This window comes from Cryptomeria japonica, chromosome 5 (genome assembly GCF_030272615.1).
Source record: "Cryptomeria japonica chromosome 5, Sugi_1.0, whole genome shotgun sequence".
In the NCBI taxonomy this organism is placed as follows: domain Eukaryota; kingdom Viridiplantae; phylum Streptophyta; class Pinopsida; order Cupressales; family Cupressaceae; genus Cryptomeria; species Cryptomeria japonica.
The window spans coordinates 245,352,029-245,367,738 of record NC_081409.1 but is presented as its reverse complement, the minus strand read 5'-3'; the positions used below and the strand labels follow the sequence as shown (position 1 = coordinate 245,367,738).

The following is a 15,710-nucleotide window of genomic DNA, read 5'->3' as shown; positions in this document are numbered from 1 at the left end:
AGGTTGTGAAGGGAGAGGCATTGATCACTGGATTGTATAAGCCATTGCACACACCAAATGTAAACACTGAGAGGAATTATTATCAGATTTTGATGTTACATTGTCCCATAAAAAAAGAGTTGTCAACATTTTCTAAGGTGGTGCACTTCATTTCTCAGTAGAAGATGAATGGTGCATCAAAGATTGTGAATTTGTTTTTCAACAAGATAGTGTTGTTGCATGGGTTGTCTCAAAGCTTTATTTAAGATAGAGATATCATACCAAGTTTCTTGGCTATTTTTTGCACTCTATTAAAGAAATTAGGCACACAACTTAATTACAATTGTGCATATCATTTGCAAATGAATGAATAGACAATGGTTGTCAATAAAAATCACAACAACTTGCTTTAATGTTTGATAGGGTTGAAGACCTACATAGAGGGACTTCATCTTGGCACAAGCAAAGTTTAAAGTGTTTAGTGAATAGATCTATAGAAAAGATATGATTCTAAGTGGTGAATGGAACATCTTCATAAAGTGTAACTAATTTGTATAAGGGAGAAGGTGAAAAGTGAAGAAGATAAGGATTTCACACATGCGAGAAGGTTCATGCCTAAGTCATGATGCAATTAGAGAGCAACACACAATACAAGTTTACTCAAAAGGAGAGTTTTTCATCATGCATCCAAGGAAACAAAGGCTCTTTAAGGCTGCAGTAGCATGGAGGGAGCTTCCTAAAATACCTTAGTGAAAACATTGCTGAGAATTTATAAGATTTTTTATGAGTGAGGATTCCATGGATTTTGTAATAATGGGCAAGCATTAAACTACAAGCTCCAAAAATTCAATTAGTGATCTCATGATTTTTTTTGGCGACAAGGAATGTTTTATCTACAATTATACAATTATAAATAAAAAATTATTGGTAGGAATTTAAAAATTATAATTACTTTTTAGGAAACGGGTGGGGGTAACTTTCAACCCCACCTCCAAAACAACCCCTTAAATCTAAAATCTAAAGACTAGGGGCTCCTCCTTTTCTACATAAGATTTTAAATTATCTTGAGAAAAAAAATTATTCTTCTCATACGACCCCCTACTCCAAAAAATGATTCTTGTAACAACTTCATGAGACCCTTCCTAAGGGAACTTATAACAAATCAAAGCCTAAGTAGATAGCTCCATATCGAGTGTTGCATAGATTTTGAAAAATATTGTATGACATTGCTAATGTGTTTTTAATGTACTTCATACACAAAATAAAATACCACCTATTTTATCCTCTCTTGAATAAAATCATGTCGAATGCTAAGCTATGTCATCATACAAGGTGACTCCAAGGTTTCTATTACCATATATTGGCATGTTGATAACTTCAATGGTTGATGTGATTGCTAGTAATCCAAGGTGACTTACGAAGTTGTTCTTAGGAGATAATCACTCAAACGCAAGGAATGCTCTATGAGTCTAATTTATATATTGGAATGATATGCAATGAGGCTTAGAAAAAAAGGCAAAAGGATTAAAAGGTTTAAGGAATGCTAAATTAAAGCTAGGAATGTGAGGTGTAGTGAATGACTTGGTCAGACTATACTACAAGTTGCTTTGACATACCAAGAACAACTCCACAAAGCTAGTGCGTAAGCTAATGAGGTTCAAATCACCACCAATATCATAGATACCATCAATATGATGCATATCAATGGGTGAGTAGTGATCGAAGTTGAGGGACAAATGAAATAAGCTAGCTTATATAGAGCTATTATTACAAATGAAGAACCAAGATTGATCCAAAATCAATGGTCAAGATCAAACTACCTAAGCCCTAATTAGGGTTTATAGAAAAATTATTAAACATTATGCAATCAAAATAGAATATCTTCCTCATCATGAATCACGAGGAGCAAGTACCAATGAAAAAATTAGATGATAACTAATCATCTAACAAACTATCTTCTAGAATCTGGTTTCCCTTATCTATTTCCTCAGTTCCAAATGCAATGAACCTAATCATGACCAATTCGAGCTCATATATGGTGACACTTGGCAAAGCATCAAGTTGCAAGTCTATCACATCCAACTAATCGGTGCATGCTTCAAAAGTATTCTTCCACTTCGCCTGCCTCTTCTGAAGGTGCTTCATGAAGATCATGAGTTGAAAGGATCTCATTTAGTTGGCTTTCCTGGGTAGTCTCCAACCCCTAGAAATAAATGGCCTTCACTTTCTCTTTCAATTCTTTCAAATTCAAACCATCTTCTTCACACATTTCTTTTTCCAACAATTCTTCCAAAGACACAAGGATCTTTGATTGAATCCCCTTGATGGATTCTTCTATCTTTTCACATTCTCCTTTCACTCTATCATGTGTTGCCTTTGTCATCATTAAGGAACTATACCAACAATGGAATTCATAGATATTTTCTTCTTCAATTACACCTTCACGTAGCAATGTCTGCATAGGAATGCCTCTCAATACCCTGAGATGAACAATTGTCATGTGTCTTGTGCCATTAGAAAATCATCCCAGTAGTTTTCCATACTTTGGATTCTCTCTTTGAACAATCCTATCTCATCATACCTTTGTACCAAACCTTGTAGAAACTTTTCCACTTGCCTTGATGTTCTCTATCCACTTTCTCATCTCTTGATTTGAATTTTGCATTGCCTCTAGGATTTCAAATGACTCCTATGGATTGGAAGGAGGTGGGACAAATGTTTCATCCTCTTGTCTCACTGGTTTTGTCAACCATTGTATGAATTCCTTCAATCCCATATTTGATGCTTCCAATTTATCTTTCTTTTCTTCTCTTCCATGGAGTCTCTACCAAATTGTCATGATAGTGTCCTTCAATTCTTGGAATTCTTGTTCTTCTATTGTCGGTCCAAGATCAAGCATTTTAACCTAATAATCCATGTGAGTAATCTCCTCTCGTGGCTGAACAACCATGGGGACTACCACTTGTAGCATGTGTGATCCTAAGTTGTCTCTTAAGATGTGAGAGAACTTTGCCTTCTTTTGATCTTTAGCTTTATCAATTCTTGCAAAAAAAATCATTTATATCCTCGATGGGTTGTACTTCCTAATTTGCCCTTTTACTAATTCACTGTTTTAGCCAATCAAGAACTATAGACAACTCCATCCCATCTTCCAACCAATTATCCCCATTGATTCCTTTCAAGGCCAAAATGATGACTTCACCTTGCTCTTCACTTGTATTTAGGTTTGGATTTCCCAAATCTTCTAACTTAAGTGTTTCTTCTCCTTCAGGATTATTCTAATTGGTGATGTATGATCTTGAGAGAGAGTTTGTTGCTCTATTCCATGTTCACCTCCCGAGTTGTTCTCTTCTAACCAATGGGGTAGTGTTTGTTCTTGATTTCTTTCGTCGAGATTCCGCACTAGCAACTTCCTTTCTTGCATCTCTCCCACGTTGAGGATTCTCAATTGTATTCTTTCTTTTTCTAGAGACTTGAACCTCTCCCTCACTATTCATTTCATTGCTTTCCATTGCCTCATCTTCCTCAACACAAGAATCTTCTTCATCCATCTTGTCATAAGTAAGCGATACCCCTTGATTTCTCAAATTGTTGATTTGTTGATCAATCCACCACCTTGAATTATCTAGCACATCCTTCATCAATGTGTTTATGACCATAAGCTCGGGTTGTGACCAGCTTGTTGCCAAGATAGGTTTGTCTTTTCCTTGCCCATATTGGGGCAACACATGTTCTCTATTATCCTTTATTTGATCTAGAATTGGAAAAGTACTACATCTTTTGAAGAAGTCAGTTGACATCTTGAACCACATCTTCCTTCTAACTGTGAACTCATCGATGAGGTTTGCCCAATAATCTTCTATGACAACTCTATGTTTGTACCTCTTTCTTGCAATGGTGTGCATCTTATGATGATGATCAAAGCATGATATTTTCTTGTATGTATCAAGCTAATAGAATTCCAACTCCATGTTAGTTGTCTCATCAACTTGAGCTAAATAACATGTCTCCACCATCTTGTCGATTGAAATAAGAAATGATGCCCTAGGCCTATGCACCTTTTGAATGAAATCAAACATGGATAGTTGCCTCACTACCTCAACTAGCATAATCTTATCGATTGGGTATCACAAAAGCCTATATGGATGGTATGAACACTCTTGAATTCTTATGTATGAGAAAGTGGGAAGCTAGATGAACCATGACCTGTACTTAACCACTACCATAGCTCCCTTCAACAATCTTTTGTTTGTCCCTCCTTGTAGTAGACGAGTGAGATACATTGAGAATGCATCATTGACTCCTCTATAGTGTTGCTTCTCATGTAGTTGTAGTTGGACATAGCAATCATGTACTTTGAGTTGTCCTTTCTTAAATCCCACTTCATCCTTGCATATCAATCCCTTATACTTTAGGTGCCTAGCCAATGTGTATACCACATAAGAACTCGTGTACAACGTTCTTGTTCTTTCCAAATCTCTCAACTATATGTCTAGGTTGCTATTAATCAGCTTAGCCTAGTTTCTCATCTTCAAACCTAGAGAGATCTCTTCTACACAACAAAACATCCATGTTTAAAATATTGGTCCTTATGGGCTTCCCATGATTCTGATTAGCATGAACACCATATCACTGTACTCGTTGAAATCGGTGCACTTGGATTGTGGTCTCTTCGGTCTACTCATCCAATCCGAAGTAATGAGATTCATACATCTTCTCCATGCTTTCTCAAAAAATGCTCATTATTCTAGCTAAGTCATATTTACCATCTCATCATAATGAGGAATGCCAAATGTCTCTCGAACTGCATCTGCTAAAAGGTATGAAAAAACCATTCCATTAGATGCCACTATTGATCTTGCTTGGAGATTGTAATGCCTTGCACATTCAACCATTAACTCATTGCATTGGACTACTGGTTGAAAACCAGTAGCTTGATAAATTCTCGTTCTTGACCATGTTGTTTGCTAAAGTGGACGACATTTGATCCTGGGTACCAAACACCCTCTTTTTTAGCCTGACTGGATCCAATTGCTCCAAGTTGGTGTCTCCAACTTTCTTGCATCTCAATGACATTTGAGATTCTGGGAAGAAACCTTTAAGCGTAGTCCTGATTTGATATTTCCTTGTACCTCCTCTTGACATGTTCTTGTACAAAGCTTGAAGTCAGAATATTGATTTGGAAACAAAAAATGCTTAAGAAAATGCTTCTAAGTTATTTATTCCAGAATTGTTTTAAGTTTTGATTTTTGCTCATAAATCTTAAATTTAACCCTTTGAAATCAAAATGAACGTTTTGAAAGACAACCCTAGGAATACAATATGCATTATAATCTTGTAAACTTCAATAAGAGACGATTAGACTTCGATCTCACAACCAACCTTCTTCCTTTCTATCCTTATCCGATTTTCCTTCCAACTTTGCCTTATCAATTTGGAATGCTTGAAAGACTGATCAAACTTTGATTTTGTTGTTGGCTGAGCAATCTTATTGTATTTTCCTTCTTCGATACGAATTTGCAATATTTTCTTGGAGCGACCCTGAAACAATTTTCTTTAAAGCGAAATTGTTGTGTTAATTCCTCCTTGATGTGAATTTGGAAGACTAGTTTTGAATTTATTTTAAAATAATGTGTTCCCCTTCCTCCATCTTATGGACATTGTCTTCAATAGTCGTACTCTTTCATTTGCAAATGAGCTCAGACTTGGCTTTGTTAAATAACATTTTTATTTTGCTTGTCAAAATCGCACCCTCTTTTATTGCTTCCAGCCAACTTCACCTTGCTCAAGAGAAAACATTTGTTGCTTTTAAAATTCACTCCTCCCTATTTTCCCTGAAAGGCCAATTTCTTATCTTAAAAAAAATACATTTCCCATTTGCAATTAAATTTAAAATTCACCTCCCTTGTTTTGCTTATCAAATCGGTCATTTCCTCTTATTTGAAGGCATTTGATTCTATGTTTGAAAGGGTCAATTAGCATCATCTTCCACGTTTGTGGGGGTTAATTCGCAACCCTTCATTGATTTGATCTCACCTTCTTGTTTCGCTTCTTGATTTAAGAGGATCGATTTGCTTCCTTTCCACGTTCGTGGAAGTTGATTTGCATCTTTTTCCTAATTCGATTTCACCTTCTTATTTTGCTTCTTGATTTAAGAGGATCAATTTGCTTCCCTCACGGTTTGTGAGGCTTAACTTTCATCTTTTCATCTTCTTGTTTTTTGTTTTTTACTTGAAATTTGCACCCTCTCATCTTGCAAAGTCAGCCTTGTCCATGGGCTTTGTAATTCAATACTTTATTCAAGGGGTTGATTTGTTTTCTTCTTCCATATTTGTGAGGCTTGATTTGCACCTCCTTCCTCTTTGTAGAAGGCTATTTTTTAGCACAAGGTGATTTTCTTTGGGAGGTTGATTTTACTTTTTATATGCTTAGGTTTTTGCACACCCCTCTTCCATGTTTTATAGGCTTAATTTCTACAAAGTGATTCCCATGCTTTTTAGAATTTGAATTGTACTTGCTTGTTTAGGGAGCTTGATTCACACCCTATGCTTTACCTTGTTATGTTGACCTTTTTCCTTAAGCGATTATACTTTAAATGGTTGTGCAAAATGGTGCGCTCTATGTAAGGGTTCCATTTTGTTGAGGTTGGCAAATCGTTGAGTGTTGTTTTGTTCCTTGTAAAAGTTTCCATGTTTTGAAGGGTAAATTCGCACCTTATTTCCTTGATTGTGAAGTTTGTTCCACATCCATGTTTGTAGAGGTAAACTTTCCTCTTCCTTGATCTTGAAAGTTGATCGATCATTTATACTTGCTATCTTTCATTCTTGAGGTTGATTGACTTCCTTGTTTGGGGAGGTAAATGCACACCCCCTTTGCATGTGTATGGAGGTTGATTTTTGCCAGTTTCCTTGTTTTAGCTACTCAATCAAGGATTTCAATATTTCTATCAAGCTTAGCTTCTCAAAATTGTCCCCTATAATTGCTAAGGCTCAAAATTATGTAAGCTTAATTTTCATTCCAAAAAATTGCTCGAGGTTAAAGTGCACAAGAGAGATTCAATTTTACAAGGAAATTTTTATTTCTTTCAAAATCATTATTTTCCAAAAATCAAACCCTAGAAGGAAATTTCCTAATTCGCTCACCTTGACTTCTTCCTGACAGCTCTGCTACATGAAGAAAATTTTGACAACCTTTAGCAAAATGACGGATAATATTGACAATATTTGACAAAATTATCAATATTATGCTCTTGATCTTACCTGGCAATCTTGATGACCTTACCTTAGCTAGCTCAATATGCAAACACAAAAGCAAAATGCTTTGGAGATTAAAATTACTGCCAAACTAACAAAACCCTAGAACAACAAGACACATAAGCAAGAAAACAAGGGGGGTCCTTATTTGCAATGGGGTGATGTGTGAAAAAAGTTCACAACATATATCAACTGGCAATCATGGTTTACCACAAAAAGTGCCAAATTAGAGAAAGCAAATGCCTAAAACTTAGAAATAAGAAATTGTGCCCATTCTGGACTCACTCTAGTAAGAAAACCAACATAGGAAACAAAAAGAATATCTTACTTAGTGGAAGGGTAGTAGACCTGAAAAGAGAATTCATTGATTTTCGAAATAGGAGTAAGCCAACTTCAGTGGCCAAATCAATCTTTTGTGCAATCTATTAGGTCCTGAAGACAGTTTATCAGTTAATTGCAGTATCGGTAAAGATTAATGCATAAAACAGAAAGACAATAACATCCACAATACATAACACCAATATTTGTACGTGGAAACCATGTAAGGGGAAAAACCATGGTGGGAAACATTACCCACAATCAAATGATACTACTACAGATAGTATGTGTATACAAATGGGGTCTGCACATGCAAAAAGGCCAAGCGCCTAGAGCTCACTGCTCAAACACAAATAGAAGTCACACTGACTACAATTGGATAGTTAAATCCAATAATGATGTACTGCTCAAAATAGCATCTTCTTATGTTGGATTCAATACCGGTTTAGTTCTGATTGCCTTTACAAAAACCTTCCTTCAACCTTCAAATGATGTTGTGTGTATAGCTATGTTTATTCTCACATATACCTTCTTATAATTCCATTTTTCAATCGCATATCGATCTTACAAATAAGATTTTACATATATACCATAACCTAAGACCAATTTTAGTAGGTCGGCTCTAAAAGATATTACAATAAAAACAATTTACAAGTAAATCAATAACCGATGCAATAACCAATACAACATGTCGGCTTCATGCATTTACAACAATAATAAATCATCTCCAAAGCGTGTCGTGTTGATCTGGAATAGATAAGCATGTCGGTGTTTATTTTGGACCTATTTGCCGGTAACAGCAAATATGCAAACACGAATATACCAATGAACAAATCTTCAAGACAAAGTGTCCAAACTATGTCTTCAACATAACCAAGTGTTTTCCATGTCATTCCAAGTGTCGGTGAACCAGATACCGGTGATTGTGCATAAAATCACTTGCTGGTGAACATTTGCCAATTCTCCAAAGTGTCAAAGTTGATAAGTGTTAATAGGTGTTGACATCAATGACAAAACCATATCAACATATCCAAAATACCAACACAATCCCAATTGCGAGTGCCATGTTCACAATCAATTTACTCAGTGTGTCTAATGCAAGAACATCCTCAAGGCTAGGCAATCTTGCATCACTGAAAAATATTTCTTGCCTTGTTTCCTAGTTTTGGTTTCACACACAAGATTGGTTTAGCACAGTTGCATGTTTTTATATTTTGTGTTAGTGTGTGTTTGTTGGGGGCAATTCTATCGTGACAAGAAATGCACAACTCTTGCAACTTTGTGGAGTTTGTTCTTTTGTGCAAAGCAAATTACACTGAGTTGTTCTGTGTGTTTTATGCAATCTCTAAACAAATGGAATTAAACCTAAAAGCTACCACAAGTCTTCTGTGCAACCACTGGAATCTTCAACATTATTGTGCAATTTGACGTATGTCTTTTTATCATTGCACAAGTCTTTGTGTAAATTCTATCTGTCATGCAAGCCTTCAAACCATTCTTTAATTTCCAAACAACCCATGCATAAAGTCCCCAACACCGTGCAATGATTGAATATGAATTCCAAAGGTGCCAGATTGTTGATTATGTGCACACACAATCTTTCCTTGTCACACAAAACTACCTTACGTTTATGGGCAGTCCACCTCTGTTTCAACTTTTGCACAAGTCATCAAACCAAAACCTGCTCACCACAAGCAGACATTTTGAGCAGTTCAAGTCAGAGTTAATATAAGCCCACTTATTCTTCAGTACGATTTTTGAGCAAAAGTCTCAGGCTGGTGTTTTCATGGATCCACAGTTACGTGATTCTAAAATACCCCACCATCCATTCACTCTTTTCATCTAACTGACAAAATTGATCAGAAGTTCACCTAGTGACACAAGATCCTCTTTTTCCAAAATTTATATTAATGCATTCTGCATGTAAAATAAGTGCTACTCAACACTCATTTCTTTAAGTGACAGTTACATGCAAGATCAACAACACTGGAAATAAGGATTCTAACTGTTCAACTTGCTGATTAAGGCCATGCATCATGCGGAATCTGTTATATCTTCATGGGCTTTCAAGAATGGATTCAAATTTTGGGAGTTGGGAGTTTGAGGACGAAGAAAACTTCTGTATAGGATTTGGGTAGATTGTAACGCAAAGTCTGCTTAGATTTTCTCATTGAATTTGGTAGCTTTGATAGTTGACTTCCACATTTTGAAGTGGACCATTGTTGTATAATTCTTATGTACGTTAATAGGGTTTGTATGTTTCCAAATCTCCATATTCATACCTTTCACTTGTGTACTCTGTGCATCCACCGGCTGGTTACTCATTTGACATGCTTACAGTATTGCATCATCAATCAATGCTTTGTGTTTGGACAAATCACAGATTTTGCCCATTTTCCTCAATTGGAAAAGTTCTTGATAACAAATTACAGCTAGAGACTCCTCAAGTGAGGAGATCACCAGTATCAAGGAACAAATGAAAGACATCATTGGAAAACTGTAATACTGGTACAAATCTAAATTAAAAGAATGCGTCCTCTCCAGCTAAGCTTTCAGTGAACAAAATATGATAACATTTGACAAATCCCAATGATGAAATATGGAGCTTTCCTACAATACAGACAACTCCTAAACATCTATAGATTGCAAAGAAAATCTCTGGAGTCTGGCGTGATAATCCTTACAGGCAAGTTGGATCAATGCTGACATTATTATCCTAATTCTCCTTGCAGTACAAAATTATGAACCATTACAATATACAAGATATTTAACCTCAAGAAATTTTGCAATTCCATTTACATGATATTGTAAACCAGCTACTGTTTGGTTTATAAGGAATATATAAAAGCATTTGCAAGCTACATTAGAAGAAAATTGGCAATGATAAAACTAATGAGTTTCGTGGCCTGAAAGGGTTGATTATAGGCCTGCCATATTTTTCCAATTAACTTACTGGCACTGAGGAACTACTTGTTTGGCTCTGAGGCCAGAGCTTTGTTTTTACTGTCTTGGTTGCCTATACTGCATACAGAAGAATCATCACCTGAATGAGGATGTTTATCAGGCTGACGAGAAGCACTTTTAGCTTCAGCATTATTAGTAGGGAAAGCATCTTTGCTCTTGGATGCTTCTTTGAGATTTCTTTCATCGCCTTTATCAGTCGAGGTAACCATTCCATTGCCCAGTTGTTTCCCTTGCTTTGTCAGAGGTTCTGCACTAGAAGTTTTCCTTACGTCAACGTAAGCCATTTCCCTAACAATCTTTTCTAATCTATCAAGCCTGGATTTAAGTTCCTGCAAAGCTTCTTCCTTTTCCTTGCTTGAGACCTTAGAGAAGCTACTCAGTTTTCCATCCTGCTCATGTTTCTTAAAAATCCCTGGTAAACTTACTTCAGATGATGATTGGCTTTCCTGCTCCAGTTCCTCTGCTAACTTTTCTTCAGCTAGCTTTTGTTTAAGCTCCAAATCCTGAAATAAGAGTAAGAAAATTTTAGTAAATTATATCCCTAAATGATACTCGGAACCTCCTCCATATCAAAATCTACATATTTTGTCATCAAAGTGGAGCTAAGAAGCCTTCCTACCAGTTCCCAAAGATTATGGACAAACACAAAAAACAACCGAATCATTTTTTTGTACAAGCAAAAATAAATTTACAGTAATAAATAAAAATATTAAACAAAATTTCAAACCATGAGAAGTCCACTGGAACTTAAAATGCTCTTCTAGGTCAACGACTGTGATATGTTAAAACTCAAAAATTGATGGAAACCAAAGATACCAAGTATTGCAGCTCATTATACAGAAATACAAGTACACAAGCATCAGTCACCACCATTCAGAACTGCAGTTGATTATAGACAGTGAGTATGGGTGTGAAGTTGTCAGCTGACATTTACCAACATCTTCCAACATGCTTGGCTGGGCAGGCTCGACACTGGCCCTGGCTTAGCATGATAGCGGGGTAACCAGTCAATTTGGGGAGGGAAAAAGGAATAAAATCCACAAACAGGGGCATCTTACGCCATCCAAATGCATTACTCATAATACAAAAAAACACTATTAGATAAAGAGGCATGGCATTTAGTTCAAAAAGGATATTTAGAAATCTACAGCCCATTAAATTTTATTTAATTGTGTAACATGTCACATTTGGCAAGAACTGTATATATCCAGTAGATAAATTAGAGGAAAAGCCTTCAGCTAGGATCAAAAGCAGTTGGAAAGTGTTCGCATTAGTATTTGTCATTGATGTCAAATGATGCTAAGATGCAGTCTTATAATCTGAAGCATTGTACTTATATGTCTTCATGCAGGTTTTCTATGTATCGAATCTGTCAGTATGAAAGACATTGTTATAAGATAGCAGGATATTTTTGTTTCAGAATGCCACAATAATCAGACTTTCTCATTCTAGGTTATTTTAATTTAATATGGATCTTAACAGAATTCAACGATATTATTCTAATCTGCAAAATGTGTGACAACGATGATAATATGGAAAGGATCCTGATTATTCTTGGAAGACGATATGCTAATCTGTGTTGGGCCACGAATCTGGTTGATCAAACTGATTGTCTGATTCTCCACCGGTTGTGTTATGATTTGTGGAAATCAAGAAAACCTTTAAACAAAAGACATTAATAATATAAGCCATAAACATTTCTGTTTTAATTGGTTTGAATTAGTTTAAGTTTGGTTTGGATTAGTAAAAGATGGGTTAGTTACAACCGGAAAAAGACGGTGCTTTTGAACTTCTTTTTGTTTGATATTCATTAGCAATTCTTTTTCTTGAGCAAACAAGCTACAACCGATGCCACTTGTTTTTTTGGTTACATTCGGTTAAAGAAGTTTGGTGTGGATGAAAACAGTTGTAACCTTTGTAACCTTCTTCAACCAACTACACTAGTTCAGTTATTTGAGAAGGTTCTTTAAATATGCTTGCTGTGTGAAAAAGAAGATGAGATGAGATGTGCAAATCGATATTGAATTGGCTATTCTGAAAGATTGATGTCTAGACTGAGAAAGTTTATTTTAGATATGAAACTGATAAAGAGATTGCAGAGAGGATGATGTACGTCTGAAGAATAGAACTTGAAGACATCATACAGTTTATAGTAAGAGTGTTGGTGCTGCATGAAGAATAGGTTTTGATGGCAGATTGAATGGTATAAATCTTTCATTCTATAGTGCCTGATTTTAATAATTATTGTTGACACTAATTGATCTCAATCAAGTGGTGATTACTTGCCTTGGAAAAAGCATTGGTTGTTTGCAGATCATCATTTAGACATTTGTCAGTTCGTATTGACCTTGTTCAGAATATATATCAGTGCAGATTTTATTCAGATTCAGAATATTTTATTGTGCAGATTTGTTTCAGAGATACAGAGACATCTGACTGTTAATTCATCAGCATACTTTGTAACTAAAATATACACTTTCTGTTTGTTGTAATACTGCGATTCTGTAGGAGTTGATTTTCAGATTGAGACAAGAACTTTCAGTTAATTTTGACTTCAAGAAAAGGATATTGGTTATTGTTTCAATTTGCAATAATTTTGAATTTATATTTGAGTTGGTGCTCAAAAGAGAAGTTGATTTGTTGCAAGAGTTGATGCTCTTATAGATAGGGGTTTGGTGACTCCTTAGGGTTGGTTCCCTTAAAGCTTGTAATTGGAGTTTCAATTGTGAGGCCGGATTAGGACAGTAGATCCTAGTGGCATTTCTCACCGTGGTTTCCCCACATTGGGTTTCCACGTAAAATCTCGCGTGTTGTGCTTTTGATGTTGCATCTTTCTCAGTTTCAGTTATTGCATTTTTATGTCTTTCAGTTTTCAGATTAAAGTTCAGTAAAAGTTTAAAGTTGCAAAGAAAAGTTTAAAGTTTTTGTACTGCTGAGTCACACCCGCACCCCTCCCCCTCAGTAGTACTTCTGTGTTCTACAGAGAGGCCTTGTCCTTCCAATATTTAACATGTAAATGGTCCTCAAAAACACTCCAACAGCAATTAGGAATAAAGTGAAAAAAATTACTAATCACCTAACCCAAAATAAGGAGACTAACACAAGTTTACCAAACATGGACGGTGAAATGATATCACTTTGTCATCTTTTCAGACCACAGATTTGCATTAGGAATATCAAGTAAAATCTTGGTCCCTTCACCAAGTGATAACCACAAGCAACTTCAACTGAACTTTAACCTAACTGATGGTGACACTAGCTACTTTGACCGAGCCTTAATCAAATAAATGGCCCACATACAACCTTGACTGGGTGTTAACACGCTTTAACTAAACCTTGTTCCCACACATTATCTCAAATGAGGATTTTCAGTTTCAATCAAATCCCATCTTTAGGCAACTGAGGATTTCATCAATCCAAGAGTACAATAACATTTGTAGGCAATCAATTACATTTATAACAAATAGTGGTCAACAACAACAACAAAAGTTAAAGCACCCCACTTAAAACATTTTCAATATTTTAAAATGTTTGCTCTCCCACTCTCATACCCACTTGGCATTGGTTTCTTGCTTGACATTGTTGCAAATGGTGATCGTTTGAGATCATTTTGGGTGCGTTCAATGGTTTGGAGGTTGTGCCTTCCAATGATAGTGCTGGAAATGGGGCTACTGTGACTTCTCTTCCTCTTGTGAGTGATTTTCTGCATCTCCATGACATCAATTTTGTAGTCCCCGCACCTATTGTTGGTGGTGTGGCTCTCACCCACAACACTCCTAGTGTTGGCCCTAGTTCGATCAATGTTGGTGGTTTTGTTTAATATGCCAACCCCTATTCTCAAGAGACTATTTTGACAGTTGCAAATCCTCTTGGGAATCGTGTTGTTGTGAGTAAGAAGCATGGTGCTTCTACTTTGATTCACCAACAATCTTTCACATCCATTGCCAACTCCAAGGTCCTTGCCCACCCCTTTTGGCATGACAATATTCAATCTTTTCCCTATTCACAATCCTCCCTTGTCATGGTTTGTGGACAAACATGATTCAAAACAAGGATTTTACATCTATGGGGGGTTTGGTCTCTAGATTCAACTTCTCGCCTTCTCTTTGTAACCTTCACGACTAGTCTTTCGATTCTTGGAAGCCCATCATTGATGGTAAGATTGAATTTTCCACTTCTGTAAGGGAATTCCTATTGCATCTTTTGGCAATTCAAAGGAAAGGGATTCAATGCTTAACAATAGGTTATAGAAGTGGGGAGAGCAATCTCTCTCGATCAAGCTTCGGACTACATCTTTCAACCCCCTTTCTAAACCTCTCAACATTAGACTTGTGTAGGTTTGTCTTTTGAGTCTCCATCTCTAATTTTGGGAAGATTCTTGCTACGAGCCCATTGGCCATGCTATTGACCGTTTCTTGAAAGTTGACTCTACCACTTGTTGGCAGCAGGGCAGCAACGATGCAGGAAAACTGAGAGGGTGGGGGGGGTGAATCAGTTTTCACCAAACTCTAGCAAATTAATCTTAATTACAGATCTCACCATGAACAGCAATAGCAAAGATAAACACCACATCAACAACACATAACACATGGATTTTCGACGTGGAAAAGCCGGATAAGGGAAAAACCACAATGGGAACCTACCCACAATAAGATGATTCTCTGCAGTAGTATGCGAAAATATTACAATGGGGAATGCACATGCATTCGGGCACACTGCCTAGAGTTCACTGCTCAAAAACAGGAAGGGAAACAACCCTGAGGAAGGCTCATTGCCTTACAAAGATCGTACAACAATCCGGATTACATGAACTGAAAGAATAGCATCTCCAAATGCCTGATTACAGTTCAGGTTAAGCACGCTGTCTACACAACAATTCTTCTCTGCTCTTCCACACTACCGAATGATAGATTCGCTTGTTCGCACATACAATAACCTCTCAAATCATAAACACAACTGCGGACACACAACCAACATGATTACATCACCTATTTATACAATTCATCAACCTTAACCTTAAAGTCGGCTCAACACATAAGAACTAATTACAAAATTACATCACAATACATAAATCCATAACCGGACCTATTTTTACGGGTAAATTAAGCATAAATAACTAGAATAAATGAGTAAACCACCAATATTCAATTCTAATTAGCTAAATCCATAAATGACAAAAGAATATTAAATAGAAAT

The 15,710-nt window shown here is 36.3% G+C and overlaps 1 protein-coding gene across 2 annotated transcripts in view; it reads right to left on the bottom strand.

The window, feature by feature from the left end:
* Positions 1-10,241: 10,241 nt before the first annotated feature.
* LOC131064423 (uncharacterized) overlaps positions 10,242-15,710 on the bottom strand; it is a 90,702-nt gene continuing 85,233 nt past the window's right edge. For both annotated transcript variants that reach the window (XM_057998560.2, XM_057998561.2), the window contains one exon: positions 10,242-11,017. In XM_057998560.2, the coding sequence (XP_057854543.2) occupies positions 10,517-11,017 (501 nt within the window). In that variant the 3' untranslated portion in view covers positions 10,242-10,516. The remainder of the gene's footprint in view (positions 11,018-15,710) is intronic.